This window comes from Vidua macroura, chromosome 15 (assembly GCF_024509145.1).
Source record: "Vidua macroura isolate BioBank_ID:100142 chromosome 15, ASM2450914v1, whole genome shotgun sequence".
Taxonomy (NCBI): Eukaryota; Metazoa; Chordata; class Aves; order Passeriformes; family Viduidae; genus Vidua; species Vidua macroura.
The window spans coordinates 17,792,063-17,808,929 of NC_071585.1; the positions used below are offsets into that span (position 1 = coordinate 17,792,063).

The 16,867-nt window shown below is 49.7% G+C and overlaps 1 protein-coding gene across 1 annotated transcript; it reads right to left on the reverse strand.

Annotated features, from left to right (window-relative positions):
* Positions 1 to 1,170: 1,170 nt before the first annotated feature.
* Positions 1,171 to 6,990, reverse strand: IL12B (interleukin 12B). The gene is made up of 6 exons (XM_053991528.1): positions 6,906 to 6,990; positions 5,829 to 6,104; positions 5,023 to 5,137; positions 3,882 to 4,075; positions 3,021 to 3,166; positions 1,171 to 1,293 (listed from the first exon to the last, which is right to left on the reverse strand). The coding sequence occupies exons 1-6, from the start codon at positions 6,988 to 6,990 to the stop codon at positions 1,171 to 1,173; spliced, it is 939 nt and encodes a 312-aa protein (XP_053847503.1).
* Between the last annotated feature and the right edge of the window lie 9,877 nt (positions 6,991 to 16,867).

A 16,867-nucleotide genomic window follows, 5' to 3' on the forward strand; every position in this document is an offset into this window, starting at 1 on the left:
TTCATGCGATCATTCACACGCACACAAACCAACAGTTCCCAGCTGGGCTCTGGGGGATTTCAGACACCGGGGCTGCAGTTCCAGCTGCCCTGGGGGTTCCTGACTCCTGTGCCCTGTGCTGCTCCTGTGGAATTCATCCCAGCGCCACGAAATTCCGGAATTCCGCAGCAGGAGATGCCCGGGGCACAGCTGCACCATGGAAAAGGCCGCAGGAGGGGGAGGAGGAGAGGCTGCTCAGGAGGTGATAAATGCAGCTCCTGGCTCCCAGGAGCCATCCCTGAGGGATGAGAGCTGCCTTCACACCAGTGCTCCCAGTGCTCCCAGTGGGCTCCAGCTCCATGGGTCCCTCAGGGGGTGCTCTCCCAGCTGGGCATCAGCAGCTGTGGGCACAGAGAGCTGGCACAGGGCAGCAGGAAACACCCCCAGGGCTCTGCACCTGCAATTCCTTCTCTACCCCAATATCCTGGAGGATGAGGATGGCCTGGGTACCCCAGGCAGCCAAGGCTTTCTGTGCTGGCACAGTCCCACAGACATAAATACAAATAAATATTAAATAAACATATAATTAAACCATTAAACAATGGAGGATTCAAGCAGTTCTTTCAGGAGGTGACTTTCCAAATAAGTTAACACATGCAATGGTTTGAACAGCAACTGCCATCCACTGGCCTTGCAAGTCAATAAATAAATAAATAACAAATAAATAAATAAATAAAACCAAATAAAAATACAAATAAATAAGATAAATAGTAAATAAATACTACATGAATAAATAACAAATAAATAAATATTAAATAAATAAAGGCACAATAATAATATGCAGGACATATAGTAATAGCTGCCAGCAACCTGTCAAAATCATGTTAATGTAACATGATGGATGCTGAAAGTGTAACTTGAATCTGGGGGATTTGGGAGCTGCCAAAATCAGGACCACATTCAACTGTTACCAAAAAAAAAAAAAAGAAAAAAAAAAGTTATGGCTTCTTAAGAATCTCAAATGGAAACTTTTCTTCTAATTGTGCTTCTGTTCTTGTGCCAATTCATTCTCTGCTTTCTCTAGGGGCACTGTGCCACCCTCCTTACTGGTTAGCTGTGAAATAACGTCAGAAATTTAATTTCCATGAGCATTCACATCAGAGAGCAGGAGTGCCCAGCCTGGGGGGATCCTTACCTGCACAGCGAGGACCACTGGCTCCAGGAGCTGAGGTAGCAGCGGTCCCTGGCCTGCACCCACACCTCTGCTGGCCCCGGGGCTGGCAGCTGCACAGACTGCTCCTCAGTGTCGTACACCTGGGGACAGGGACAGCTCCTTCAGGGGCAGGGCAGGGGGACAGCACCACCACAGGGCACCAGGAAGGGTCACTGAGCCCCCGCTGGAGCCTGGTGCCCCAAAGGCTCCGATGGGCCCCACAGTCCTGGGGCTCGGGAGAGCCTGAGCTCTGCAGGAAGAGCTGAAAAGCTCAGGTACCACTGAGGGGGGGTCCCACAGTGACCCAGACCCACTGAGGAGGTGCTCTAAATTACCAAACCCACTGAGGGGGGGTCCCACAGTGACCCAGACCCACTCAGGAGGTGCTCTAAATTACCAAACCCACTGAGGGGGGGTCCCACAGTGACCCAGACCCACTGAGGAGGTGCTCTAAATTACCAAACCCACTGAGGGGGGGGTCCCACAGTGACCCAGACCCACTCAGGAGGTGCTCTAAATTACCAAAGCCACTGAGCTGGATGTTCTGAATGACCCAAACCCACTGAGCTTGGTGTTCTAAATGACCCAAACCCATTGAGGGGGGTGTTCCAAAGAGATCCAGACCCACTGAGGGTGCAAATGACCCAAACCCACTGAGCTTGGTGTTCTAAATGATCCAAACCCACTGAGGGGGGTGTCCCAAAGAGATCCAGACTCAGTGAGCTGGATGTTCTGGATGACCCAAACCCACTGAGCTGGATGTTCTGAATGACCCAAACCCACTGAGTGGGGTCCAGACCCACTGAGGGTGCAAATGATCCAAACCCACCGAGCTTGGGGTTCTAAATGATCCAAACCCACCGAGCTTGGTGTTCTAAATGACCCAAACCCCAAACCTAAACACTCATTAAACAAAAGGGGTCGTTTGTTTATCTGGGTTTTTCTCTTTTTCCTCCTTCTCCCTGAGCAGGAACCCTAAATTCCAGAAGCTGCTCCTCCTCGGGATGGTTGAAATCCCCCCTGGGGGCGGCACAGGAGCATCCCCAGCCCCAGCAGCTCCCGTCCCGGGGGAATGCAGGAGCCAGCGCTGCTGCAACCAGGGACTGAGCCCCATCTGCTGGTGCGGGCTGGGTCCCGTCCCCAGCGGGAAACACTCCCTGGTGCCTTTGGTTTCCCCCTGGAAAACCGGGATAAGGCCGGGATAACCATTCCTGCTGCCCGCTGTGCTCAGCGCTGGGCCGAGGAAGGGCAGCACTGGCTCAGTGTCAGCTGCCCTGTGCTCAGGTGGTTTTCCCAGCTCCTCTCCAAGGCAGGTGTTGTGTGTCCGAGAGGAATTTGGGCTCACACTGGAGATTTAACCCTGACAGTTAATTAATCCCAGGAATTAACGGGGAATCGAGGGGCACAGACCAGACTCTCCATGGAAACGCTTCCAGGTGAGTCACTGGTCCCTGATTTCCAATTCAGCTATAAAGTCTGAGCTGCCCAGGGATGAACAACATAGGAGGAAATTCGTGTCATGGATCCTGGGGTTCTGGGTTTGGAAATTGGGATTTTCCCACATGAGGCCCTGCACAGCCTCCTAATGAATTAGTAAACACAACCATGCAATGCTGGACAGGGTTTTCTGTCCTCAGTTGCCTCAGGGATTTTCCTGCTCCTGGAACTGGGAAAGGTTTTTCCTGCCAGGATAGAATTTGCCACTTTTGGGGCTCAGCACCATTTTTTTTTTTTTTTAATTTTTTAATTTTAGTTCATTATTCTTACATACAAAAATTATTTCTACTATTCAGGCAAGAAAATTGTGTCTCAAATGTTGTGTTTCTACCTGGTATCTGCGTCTCTTTGTGCTTTTAACTTTGACCTTGAAAGTCAAAGGGAAGTAGGAGTTTGGGGTGCTCCAGGTCCTGGGATATGTCCAGGTCACTGTTCCATTGGTGGCCACGTACTGACACTGGGGGGGGTCAGGCTTTACTGCAAGAGAAAACACAGAGGGAATTAATTCGTGCTGAGAACTGAATGTCAGCTGTTGCTGTGTTATTGGTGATGGTTTTATGGGAATGAGCTTTGGGAGCCTCCAGGTTAAGAGAGGAGTAGCCTTGAGGTGTAATAACTGCCTTGGGTGCTTTTTATGGAAAATGAAGCACATTCCTAGACTCAGTCTGGATAAGATCCTTCTTTTTTTTTGGCCTGCAGGGCTCTGCTGGACACACAGGAATATCTTCAGCACCTGCTGACCGTTAATGCATTTAGGAAAAGCTCTGTTTCTTTAGGATGCTGCCTCATTTTCCTGTGCCCTGTGGCCACAACTCAGAGCCCTCTCATTCCTGTCCCTTTCTGTGACCCTGCCCTGAGGAATGGCTGAGGAGGGAAGCATCCCTAGCCTGGACAGTTCTCAGAGAGGAGCCTGCTGGATTATTCTCTGGCTTGTCCCTTCCCAAGCAGGTCCATCCCTTGGGGACATTCAGGGACCTGTGGGTGTTGGGGTATTGGAGGTCACCAGCCAGGAAGATGCTGCTGCTTCACTTCCTCGTCCCTTTCTGTCCTGCCATCCCCTGTTCCTGGAACTGGGGCTCGGTGGACATTTACAGAGCACGGGGCAGGGATTCCCAGGGCTGGGCTGAGCCTGCCTCCCACTGGCAGCAGCAAAATAAAGCTCAGAATCAACCCCCACTGCTGGGCTACTCACTGATGTCCCTGATGAAGAAGCTGGCGGTGTAGTTCTCGTACAACACCTCGTCAATGACCTCCAGGGAGATGTCAATGGGCTGGTGCTCCTCAGCAAAGGGACAGAAGTTCTCCTTGTGGCACTGGGCCGTGTAGGTGGTCAGGGCCCCCTCGCTCAGGGCCACGGGGCTGCTGCAGGACACGTCTCCCTGGGGGCTGGAGCAGAGCAGGGAGAGGCACTGGGAATGCTGCTTTGTCCTGGGAATGGGTTGTTGTGACAACAGCCTCGTGTGTTTGGTGAGGAAATGTTTTGGTTTGCCTGCAGTTTGTCTGCTGCAGAAAAGGGTCAGTGGGGCTGCCACGCTCCCAGTGCTGTGGGATGGATTAATGTCAGTCCTCAGCCTCAGCTCAGCCCTGCCTCAGCAGGAATTAATCTTTAAACCTAAACCAGGATCTCTCGTTTCCACCATCCCATGGCAAGCTCCACTTTCCTCCTTTGTCCCTTTGCCCTCTCCCAAACCCTGCTGAAGAAATGAGGCCTGAGAAGCCTCCGCTGGGAAACAAACACCACAAGCTGCCAAAGCACCACCTGGGCCTGGCTCTGTTTCTGCTCTCAGCCAGCTGCACCCCTCGGCAGCTGTTTCTCCTCTGGCAGGCTGGGGTGACCTTTGCTGGAGCCCTCCACGTTTTGGAGAACCCCCCCGGGGCAGTGGGAGGCAGGAAATCCCCCCAGGGTTCCCAGCACCATTTCCCTGCAGGTTCCTGCAGGGTTCCTCAGCCCAGCCTTGCCAGGGGCCATGTGCTCTGCAGTGGGGGCAGCCTCCCACTCCCACTCCACCCTGCACTGGGAGCTGTGCTTCTCTCTGGCTTGGCTCCACTTCCTCTCTGCCCTGCACCGACTGTTTTGCTATTGCTTAAGTTACCCAGTGGCTACTCCAGCCCAGTGGACTCATTCCTTTTTCAAGGCTTTATTCATTTCTGAGCGACTTCCATGCCCTTATTAAGTTAACTTTGTCCCAGTAATGACTCAAAATGTTTTGGGGATGTTCAGACTTGGAAAAGAGATCTCCCCCCATCCGCATGACCCTAACAGCCTGAAATCCTACCTGGAGTAACACCAAGGGCTGCCCTGTGGGGCTGTGAAGGGAAGCACAAACTCTTACCCTTCCAGGCTTCTGATGGTGAACTTCAGGTTTGGATTATTTTCTGTCATCCAGGAACATGTGAAAATTCCAGAGTAGTTCTTTGCCTCGCACTTCAAAAATGTCCTGTTGGGCTCTAGGCAGGGAAAGACAGAAACCAGGAGTTATTTACTCTTTGTTTGCCAAAAAGGCCAAGGCAGAGAGAAACAATTCATGAATTCACAGATTCCCTGGCAGTACCATGAGGGACTCAAATACGAGACTCAGATGAGTGAGGTTCATGCAGAAAATGCAAAATATCCCAGGCTTGTGTCCTGAATGGAGAGGCCCAAATGACAGCACTTCAAACCTGGGGCAGGCCCTGCCAAACCCCGGGATCCTGGAACCTCCTGAGCTGGAAGAGACCCACAAGGATGATGGAGTCCAACTGCACAGCCCCAAAATCCCACCCTGGCATCCCTGGAGCGCTGTCCAAGCCCTCCTGGAGCTCTGGCCAGCACCCTCTGGGGGAAGAACCTTTCCCTAAATCCACCCTGACCCTCCCCTGGCACAGCCCCAGCCCTTCCCTGGCTCCTGTCACGTAGCTCTGGCTTTCCAAACCAATTCCTCCCATCCCTCCACCCTATCAGCCTGGAGAATCCCAAATAAACCCCACGGCCCCAGTCCCTGTGCTGCTCATCAGCTGCACTGCCCAGAGCCACAGGAGGGAGGATTTTCCTGCCACTGCCAGCAAAGCTTTTGCAGAGAACACCTTTGCAAGGACATTTCCCGCGTGTTCCCAGAGCCTGCAGCAAGCTGAGCAGGACAATCCCAGCAGAGGGCCGTACCCTTAAAGCTTTTCAGGATGTCCCTCATGATGTGGCCGTCGGGGCCGATCCTGGCGACGAGGAGGAGGCTGGAGCTGAGCACTCTGTGGCTCTCCTCGCTCACACAGCTGTAGTTGCCGGCGTCTGGGAGCTCCTTCACCGCAACACTCAGAGTCTTCCCTTTCTGTTTCCCTTCCGAGTCCTTTTTCCAGTAGACTGCCTCCTCATGGGTGGCACAGGTGAGCTCCACGGTGGTGGCCGGGGCCTCGGCGTCCCACTGGGAATCTATGACAAACACTGGGAAGGGCAGAGGAAAATCAGGAGCTGCTCACACGGCCCAGGGGAGCTGAGCCCTTCCTTCGGCTCTGTCTGCAGGGAGCTCTGGGCGAACCCCAGGGAGGCTTTTCCTCAAAGGAGAACCACAGAGAAAGCTGTCAAATGTGCAATCTGAACTGGCAGAAAACACTCAGCTCTAGGAAGCCTGGGGGGTCTCCCAAACTCCCTACAGACACAGGCAAAGGGAATCTTCAAACTCAACGTTTACTCTCGATGTTGACAAACAGATTTGCTGCTTTCAGCATCAAATCCCTCCCAGGGAACCCCCAGGATAAATATTCTTTTTAATGTAGAGCTAAGTCATTGAAAGAGAGGACAATATGAATTTAGCCCAATTTTCTGATAAATTATTCAAAATAATTGTGTATTACCTACCCTGTATTTTTACAAATGGATTTACACTTAAGTTCTTTACCAGAGAAGCTGATAAACTATTTCAAGGGTTTAGGTTTTACTCAGAAATATAACTAATTCTTCCCTTGTTTTCTTTAGGGCTGTTCCCTTAGTTACAGTTTTTGTACCCAGGCTGTGTGACTTTGAACACGAGCAGAAGGAATAGGAAATAAAACATTTGCTAATGCAAATGCTGCAAATATGCTGTTGGAAGACATTTTAGAACGTTTAAATATTTTTCCATGAACTCCAATTAATTGTGGTGAAACAAATAAACATATAGCCTTGGCCTAAGATACTGGAGTTAACAAATCCTGTGCTAGTGGCCACAATTAGAATTCCAAAGTTTTAGGTTTGACCATTCCTTACCATTTTCCTCCAGTTTCCACTGGGCACTTTCCAGTAGGGCAGCAAAGGAAAGCAAGGACAGTAAGGCACAGAGGAGGTGAGACATCTGTAGGGAAAAAAAAAAAAAAACAAACATTATAAAACTTCACTGAGGTTGGCTGAGTGTGCTCCAAAATCAGGCTGGGGCTGGGCAGGGTGACAAGGACACAAAATCAGTCCCAGTGAGCTGAGGAACATCTTCCCTTTCTGAGAACTCTGGGGTTCCAGACAAGTGGAATCTCAGCGTTGTGCTGGAGCCCTGATTTTGATCCACTTGGGATTCCCATCCCAAGGCAGTTCAGAGAAGGAACCTCCCCGAGGGAATTGTGTGAGTGGGTCTGGGCTGGTCCCTCGTTAAAAGCTCCTCGTGCAGGAAAAGCCCTGCTTGGTGCAGCCAGGCCAATTCCATGGAAAAGGCTGAAAGGATCAGTGGGCTGAAAGGATCAGTGGGCTGCCCAGGCAGGTTTGGATCCCCATCCCTGCAGGTGGCACCTGGAGGTGGCACTCAGTGCTCTGGGCACAGGGTGGGGATGGGCACAGCTGGGCTGGGTGATCCCAGAGCTCTTTCCCACCCTCGGTGATTCCATGACTGCCCCTGGCCAAGGCACTGCCCTGAAGGATCAGTGGCCATCACCTCCCGTCCATCCAGAGCCTAATTTGGCTCAGCTCATCAGCAGTCCCATTAAACAAAGGCTTGAGGACAACCCCAAGGAGCTGCTGGAGGGTTCTGCTGGGCTCTGCCTGCAGCTCTGAACAAGAGGCAGCAGGGCCAGTGCTCAGGGCAGAGCTGCTGCCAGCTCCACTTCTGCTCCTGGTTCTGGTGTCCACCTGAGCTCTCACAGTCTGAGCTTCAACCAATCTCAGGCAAAATTCCTCCTGCATTCAGCGCCACCGCTCTGGCTGCAGGAAGGGCTGGGAGTGGAGATCATTGCTGCTGGATGTCCAAGACATAAATGGGTATTTCTCCTGAATTTGTTCCAAATAGCACCAGAACTCTCCAGAAAACACCAGACACCTTTGCCAAATATTGTCATAACTACTGGGTGCATAAAAACTCAAATAACTGTTCTTTAGGTGCACTTCCAGACCTTTTCAAACAAATTAACAGAAATAGAATCTCTTCAAGACAGAGATGGTGAATATCATTTTCAAACCCTATTCTAACTACAGTGGGAGGCTGAATGCAGGTGGAAAACACAAAATTAAGTGGTTTGAGTTATTTTTTTCCTCCCAAACCACTCTTTTTGTAATGAAACAGGAGTAGCCCTCCTGATTCCTTGAGAGCAGAGTGTGTTCCTGTGCAGATCAGTTCCTAGTGCAGCTCCTGCTGTTCTGAGCATCCTAAATCCTGCTCACAAATCACCCAGTGCCCTTTGGATTTGTACCCAGCTCTTAATGGGACCAGGAGCTACAATAAAGTGTTGGAAAGTGTCCAGGAGAGGCAGCAGCTCCTGTTGTGCTCAGAGAGGGGCACAAGGCTCAGGGAAAAGCCAGTTATTATTGGACAGAAATTACAGAAAAATTTAGGTTGGAAAAGAGCTCTAAAATATATCATATCCTATTAGCAGTGCTAATAACTGCTTCATTAGACTCTTAAGATTTCAGGCAGGATTAGCTGGAATTTCCAGCAGAAAGATTCATTTGGCAACTTTCTGAAAGTTGCTGGTTTCTGTCACAGAAACATGAAATTCATCAGCTCACTTCATAAACCTGAAACTGAACATCAAAACATCAAAACAGCAGCTCAGACCGGGGGAGAGCAGTGGGACTTGTGCCTTCTCTTCCATTCATCACAATTAAAACATCCAAAACAGAAAAGTTTCTCCTGCTTTGAAGGAGAAGCTGCATGATTCAGGTTTTTGATGAATCCGGTCAACAATTTGCATGGAAATTATTCACACTGTAGATGTGGGAAAGCACCCCTCCCCCACCTCAGAATTTTATTGAAAAATTAATCAGAAACAAACTCAGATTCTGAACAACACCAGTGAGTGCCTGAGCACTTCAGAAATGAGAATATTCCAGCTCCAAAGGTTCAGGAAATCGCAGCATCTTGGAACAGTTTGGGTTGGAAGGACCTCAAAGCCCATCCAGTGCCACCCCTGCCGTGGCAGGGACATCTCCCACTGTCCCAGGTGCTCCCAGCCCCAGTGTCCAACCTGGCCTTGGGCACTGCCAGGGATCCAGGGGCAGCCCCAGCTGCTCTGGGAATTCCATCCCAGCCCCTGCCCACCCTGCCAGGGAACAATTCCCAATTCCCAATCTCCCATCTGGCACTGGGAGCCATTCCCTGGGTCCTGTCCCTCCATCCCTTGTCCCCAGTCCCTCTGCAGCTCTCCTGGAGCCCCTTCAGGCCCTGCCAGGGGCTCTGAGCTCTGCCTGGATCCTTCTCCTCTCCAGGGGAGCACCCCCAGCTCTCCCAGCCTGGCTCCAGCCCTGCAGCAGCTCCGTGGCTTCCTCTGGGCTCTGTCCAGCAGCTCCAGGCGCTGCTGATGTCGGAGACCCCAGGGCAGGAGGCTCTGCAGGTGGGGTCTCACCTGAGCACAGGGCACAGGGGCACAGTGTCCCCTCCGTGTCCCCGCCGCTCTGGAGCTGGGGCTGAGCCCAGGCTCCTTCACTGGGAATCTCCAAGTGATTCCTGTCAGGAAGGACCTCTGGACCCCACCCGGGCCAGTCCCAGCCCCTGGCAGGAGCCAGTGGAACAGAGCAGCCATAAAAAGGAGTTTGGCAACACTCCCAGCCCAGAAACACCAACCCTGGTGCAATAAAAGGATTATTACTGCCTGGTGACACAGGTCACAACTCCAGCAGCATTTACCATGTGTACATCATGTGCTAAACTTTATCAGGATACAAACACTGCCCTGAAGAAAATGTCCCAGAGACTATTTCAATGCACTCTGAAATAAATAATGTTAAATTTGCATTAAAGAAGAAACGAGCTCTCACCGTTTCCTGGGAAGCCTCTGGCTGGAGCTGCAGCTGGAGGCTGCCTCTGGGAGGTGAAGGAAGCAAAGTTCTGGTCCCAAGGTCTGCAGAGGAAAGGGGTGCCTTATAAACGCTCCCTGCCACCGCAATACCACAGGATTGCAACACGTGGCTCCAGTTCCTATTTTACATTACACATTTACATTACACAGCTACAGCCAGAAAAAAAAAAAAATAATTTGGGAGTCCCAGGTAAACTTCGAGGAGGAAATGAAATTATGAGATTGTAAAGCGACCTTTAGTGGCTTGCCAGACTCATTTCCTTTCCTCGCTGGTTTTCTGTCTCTCATTCTGTCTTCATCACAGAGGAAGAGTGAAGAGACCAAATAAACTTCCAGGGTGTCTGATGGGAAACACAGACTGAAGACAGAAAGAGAAAGTTCAATAAACTAAAACTCTTGCTACCTGATAAGCATGAGAGAGATAATTACATGACCTCTAATCCCAGCTCCCACATCAACCAGCAGGAAAGGGAATATTGATTTTTAATTGCTGGTTTTGAGTTGTGTTTGTTCTAGGAATTGAGACTTAAGTCAACCAAAAAATAAACAATTAGTTCTATCTTGAGATACCTGATATTTGCACATTCTTATGCTGCAGTTTTTAAATATAATCTGAACCTGGTGTTCCCTTTAGACCTCAGGCATAAGAAGAGCCCTGTGCTCCACATGGGCTTTGAAAATGAGGAAAGGTTGTGTGGATTTTTTTTTATAGTCTGTGAAGTAATTGAACACAATTCTCATTGTTTGCCAGGCAAACACTGCCTAAAAAAGGTTTGAAATTCAACCTGACACACTTTAGGAATTAATGGAGAGACACAAGTTGATTCCAGGTGCTTGCCAGGGGTAGGATTCCCACAGTGCAGGGATTATAGTGCCAGAATCCTGCTCCTTTGCTCCAGAATCCCAGAATGGTTTGGGTTGGAAGGGATCTTAAAAATCATCTATTCCACCCCTGCCATGGCAGGGACACCTCCCACTGTCCCAGGCTGCTCCCAGCCCTGTCCAGCCTGGCCTTGGGCACTGCCAGGGATCCAGGGGCAGCCCCAGCTGCTCTGGGAAATGCATGCCAGGGTCTCAGAGGGAACAATTCCTTCCCAAAATCCCATCCATCCCTGCCCTCTGGCACTGGGAGCCATTCCCTGGCTCCTGTCCCTCCAGGCTGGGGCCAGGCAAGAGACGGGGCGTGAATGGGGGCACACTCACCTTTGGTGCCTGAGCTGTAAGTCCTTCCCGCCCCACAGGACACAACCCCAGGCCCTGCATTCCCAGGCAGCCCTGATGACTCCCTGCCCATCCCAGAGTGCCCAGCCTGCTCCTCAAACACGGGAATTCCCTGTGCCAGAGCTGCTGGCAGAGCTGGGCACGGGCGGAGCACCGGGGCTGCGGGGAGGGCAGCTCTGGGCAGGAGAAAAGCTGCTCCCTTCCCATCCCAAATGCTGAACAACCCAAAAGCTGCTCCCTTCCCACCCCAAATGCTGAACAACCCAAAAGCTGCTCCCTTCCCATCCCAAATGCTGAACAACCCAAAAGCTGCTCCCTTCCCATCCCAAATGTTGAACAACCCAAAAGCTGCTCCCTTCCCATCCCAAATGCTGAACAACCCAAAAGCTGCTCCCTTCCCATCCCAAATGCTGAGTGTGGCTCAGAGGGGGTCACGGAGCCATTCCTGACACAGAACTGAGCACAGAACTGACCTGAGCTCTGTGTCGGTGACAGGATGGACAGGATGGAGCTCTGGGCACTCCCAAAGGGACCCAAAGCATTCCAGGTGACAAAGGTGCCCCCTCCTCACGCTGGTCCCTGCCTGCCTCGGAGGGCAGCTCAAAGGAGGCTGTGCTGGGCACCCTTTCCCAGCTCAGCTGCTTGTCCTCCTTCCACGAGCCCATTTTGGAGCGAGGAGCAGCTCAGGGGGCAGGGACCCCTCCCCTCCTGCTGCAAACACAGCCCTGGGCACAGGGGAGAGAGAGCCCAGGCTGAGCCCAGGCTGGGCTCAGATTTGTTCCCAGTTAAGACAATTTGCAGTACCCAAAATCCCTTTGGGGATTACAGCAGGCCGGCAGTGACAGGCAGCCTGGGAGCTGAGGTCAGTCACGGATACAAACACGGGCAGCAGAGAATTGATGTGCATTTCCTGCTCCTCCTCAGCTCACCAGCCCTTTTCTGCTCCCAGGGATGCACTTCTCTGTGGTGACACTGACTAATGCAGAGCTTAACAAAGCTCTTCAAGTGCCTGCTCACTGCTGAAACACGGACAGTTGCTCCTGAATACAAATAAACATCTAATAATTCATACAAACAAATGCACATTTTCAGCGTGTGTTTGCATCAAGCCTTCCTCATTCCCTTGGCTCAGCTCAGGTCCCAGGACACATGGAGTGCCTCGGTGCCCAAGCTTTATGCCAAGAATCCCAAAATCCATTCCTGGAGCACAGACACCTCTGGGTGGAACTTCCACGATGGGATGGTTTCCTGTGATCCACCAGAGGAATTTTTAAATATTAAAACATAGAGATTGTGAAAAGCTCTTTCGATGACAGCCTGGTTTTCCACTATGAGCTCATTGATTCTGAAGGGGAAATTTGGAGGGGAGCAGCTTCTCCCCATCTTCTTACTCTGCTTCCCCTATGACACTGACAGAGAACGTGCAAACCCTGTCTGTGCTTTATTTAATGCCAAGGAAAAATTCCTTTTTGGCAGAAAAAAGGGAGTTTGAAAACAGGTTTCCTTTCTCAGCATTTTTTGCTTTGTGGAATGACAAAGAAATCATCCCAATCCAGGGGAAAAGACCCTGTGTAACTTAGAGAAAATGAATAATTATAAAAAGTGTATAATCTGTATGATTCCTCTATATGGAATCCATTTTCCATGGATGTTCACTGGCAGATTAATGCCAAAGATCAACTTTCATTCCCAGGATTTTTAACACAGTAGCACTGAGAAGGGAACACTGTTATTTATCTGTAATTCTATATATTATTCTTAATCTATAATTAATTATTCTAATATCTATATATAATTCTTAATCCATAATTCAGTCATTTATGTCAATTCATCAGGAAATCCTGTGTAATATTAGTGTACCAATGAATTTTCCTAAAAAATTCCCATTATTAAGCCACTCTATGGAATCACTGAACCAAGCTCCAGCCCTGAGAAAAATACAAAACACAGGGGAAAAAGATATCCAACTTCTGCCAAGAAGCAAAAAGCTTTATAGGCCAGAGATGAATTTGATTTTGGTAGCACTGGAGCAGCTGGCCAGGATGGGGATGTTGGGAATCTCCCCCTCCTTGGGTGGAGGGGACAGGAAGATGGGCAGGGGCATCACTGAGCTCTGCCCTGATCAAGGGCAGGCTGATGCAGTTCCTCCAGTTCCAGCTGGGAGCTGTGCCCAGGGCAGGGTGGGATCTGGGGTTGGTGCACACACGGAGCAGGAGCCCCCTGAGAGAAGGGAAAAGGAGATTTCACCTCTTGGTCCTGCCCCAGGAGCTCTCAGCGTGTGACCCCCAGAGCTTTGGGTGTCTCTGCACAAACTCCTGGGCTTGGAGACAGCACCAGAGGGATAAAAAGAGCAGGAAGAGCCAGAAGCGCCCTGCACGAGGATTTTTAGAGAAAGGCAAACGAGGTGTGACATTTCCAAAGGGGGTTAAGAACCAAATCTCATTTTCTACAGTAAATGACTCTCAGAGTCAATGGGATTTGGGTGCTTAAATCCATGAGGTGCTTTTGCAACTCTTTACAGGTGCTCAGGGAATGTGGGGCAGGGATCCAAGAGGAATTGCTATTTCTGATCAATTAATTGGAGATTTAGAGTTATCAATCCTCTCTGGCACAGGATCAGAGAAGGCTCCTCCCAGGGCAGGCACAGGGATTTGGTTCAGTGCTGGTCCAAAGTGCACTGCAGATCTCTGCTCCTCTGGTAGCAGCCCAGTGCTGCCATCACCAACCTGGCACTGGGATTAACCTGGCACTGGGATTAACCTGGCACTGGGTATAAACCTGATTCTGGGATTAACCTGGCATGGGCATAAACCTGGCACTGGGATTAACCTGGCACTGGGATTAACCTGACTCTGGGATTAACCTGGCATGGGTATAAACCTGGCACTGGGATTAACCTGGCACTGGGTATAAACCTAGCATGGCTGTAAACCTGACACTGGGATTAACCTGACACTGGGATTAACTTGACACTGGGATAATTGATATATCTGACATTGGTATAAACCTGACACTGATATAAACCTGACATTGAGCTCAGTCTGACACTGATATAAATCTGACACTGATATAAATCTGTCATTGAGATCTGACATTGATATAAGCCTGACATTGAGCTCAATCTGACACTGATACAAATCTGTAATTGAGAGCTGACATGGATATAATTGATATATCTGACATTGAGATAAACCTGACACTGAGATCTGACATTGATAAAAAGCTGACACTGAGATAAACCCAACACTGAGATCAGTCTGACAGCACCCAGCTGCGAGCTGGGCTCTTCTCTCGAGCTGGGCTCGTTTTGGGGATGTTGTAACTCTGAACTCCACCAGCAGCGCTGCTTGGGCCGTGTTACAGCGCTGGGGGTGGGGAAAGAACATTGCAAACTGAAAGTCAAGGGAAAAGCCCAGTAAATTCATTTCATTGACTGAAATTCAAGCAGCATTTTCTTTGTCTGACAGCTCCTAGAAAAGGAGTTTTCAGACAAAGCCCAGCCAGGCCATTCCAGGTCCAAGGGGAGTTTGGACAATGCTCTCAGGGACGGGGTGGGGTTGTTGGGGTGTCCAGGAGTTGGACTGATGATCCTTGAGGGTCCCTTCCAGCCCAGGATATTCCATGATTCTGTAGTTCAAGCACTCAGGGATATACCTGGAAGAAAAAGTGAGTTGTGACAACTTCCTATTTTGCTATTAAATATTAATATATAAATATTTATTTAATGCTAAAGCCTGGGGACCCAAACTGAGAATGGCATACCAGGATAAGGGATTCAGGAGTTCACAGGAACACTCAATGCCCAGGCAGGATCCAGGCATCTTGTTACATCATTTTTTATCTGTCAGAAAATTCCAAGTTCCTCAAGGTGGGGAAAAGAAACTTTAAATTATGTAATAAGAGCTCTGACACCTCCCATGACTGTGAGGGGATGAGGTCATACAAGACCTATTTGGAAAGCAAAAAGTTTTCACCAGTGAACCACTGAAGCATCCCTGAACTTCTGAAAGCCAAAGAAAATTTTGGAATTACTCCAGGGTTGCTCTGTGGCGTCACATTCACTCCTGTAACCCCTTTGCTGCAGTCGTGTTGTAACAAATGGGACAATGCTGTAACCAACCCCTTAAAATTAAAATTCAGGGGCTCTGACACGGGAGGGTTTCCAGGACCCCCAGCAGAAGAGAGGGACTGTGGAATGGCAAATCCTCCTCCAACTCACTTTGGTGCTGCCACACATTTCTGACTGGGGCAGATTTTGGTGCCAGCACCTCAGGAATTGGGACAATCTCCACGGTCCCTTGTTGGTTTTCCTACTTTAACAGAGACAGGGTAACTGAGAGGCATTTTAAAAGGTTTTATTCCATTGTCAGTCAGGGTGAGACATAAGAGATGTAAAACTCAAGGCCATTCCATCAGAAGCCAGCCCATTTCCTGGTCACAACACCTCAGAAATGTTTTCCAGCCTGTCAGCTTTTGCCACACAATGCTGCTAATACCTCTAACACCAATCACCTTTATTTTTACCTATATTTTAACATATATTTAACACCAAGCACCTATTCTTTTACCCCCCATGGTCCTGCTACAATGCACCTTTCACAGTTCTACTTCTCTAAAATATCTGATCTTTTTGCAAGGCCATCTTCTGAAACTTGTTTCCAGCTCAATCTCTCTCTCAGCAATGTCATCTCTGTTCCAAGGCCTCCCTAAGCCAGCACACCTTTTCTCAGAGTTTGCACACAGATGTAGAAGGCTGTGAGAGCTTTCTGTCAGGTTTGGGAATTCTTTACAAATCCATTTCTCCCATTTCCCTGTCCTGGGCTGTCCCAGGGCTGCTCCAGCAGCACATCCCTGTTCCTGCAGCTCAGTGGCACCAGGCTGAAGAGCTGTGAATAATTCAGAGTGAGGAGAAAGCTTTGCATGAGGGAACTTCCAGCAAGGATTTTCCCAGGAGAATGATGAAACTGCCTGCCTGGAGTGAGCACATCTGTTCCTGCTGGGGCCAAGGGAGGATGAGGATGTGCCTGGAGTTGCTCATTTTGGGAATTGTGCTCCCTTGCTCCTCCCTGTGCTCTGACATCACCCTGATTAAACACCTCAACAGCCCCACAGCAAAAGTGTCCTTCACCCAGGTGGAATAATTGACTCATGCCAGTAAATTCCTGGAGCTGAGCAGGAATTTTGTGATTTGCCTGAGGAGATATGGGAAAAAAACACCCAAAACAAGTAAGGGATGCGTTTCACATTTAAAATGCTCATGGATTTGTAGTTTGGGTTGTTTTTTGCAAAAAAAAAAATGGAAAATGATGCCTTTTTGGGGGGATGATCCTGTACACAGGGCTATTGAAACATAATTTAAGTAAAAAGCACTGCTTTTTGCACATCTGGGAGCTCATTTGATCTTGTGCCAGGGGAGGAGATCTCTGCTGGGTTCTGCTCTCATTATGGGCAGGATGTGAAGGGATGAAACCAGGAAGCTGCAGATTTCAGGGAGAAGAGGATGTGTTCCTGGCCAGTAAATAAATGAGCCCTGCAGCCCTCACACAGCGAGTGTGGGCTCTCCTCTGTCCCTTCCTATCTCTGCTCTGAAGGGATCTGGGGGACAATCCTCACTCTTTCCAGCTGGAAAATGAATGAAACTCACTTTCCAACTCCACAGGGCAGAGCTGCAGGGCACAAACATTCACTGGCCCCCAAACCCATTTGTCTACAAGCTGTTTTAGCCATCAACTC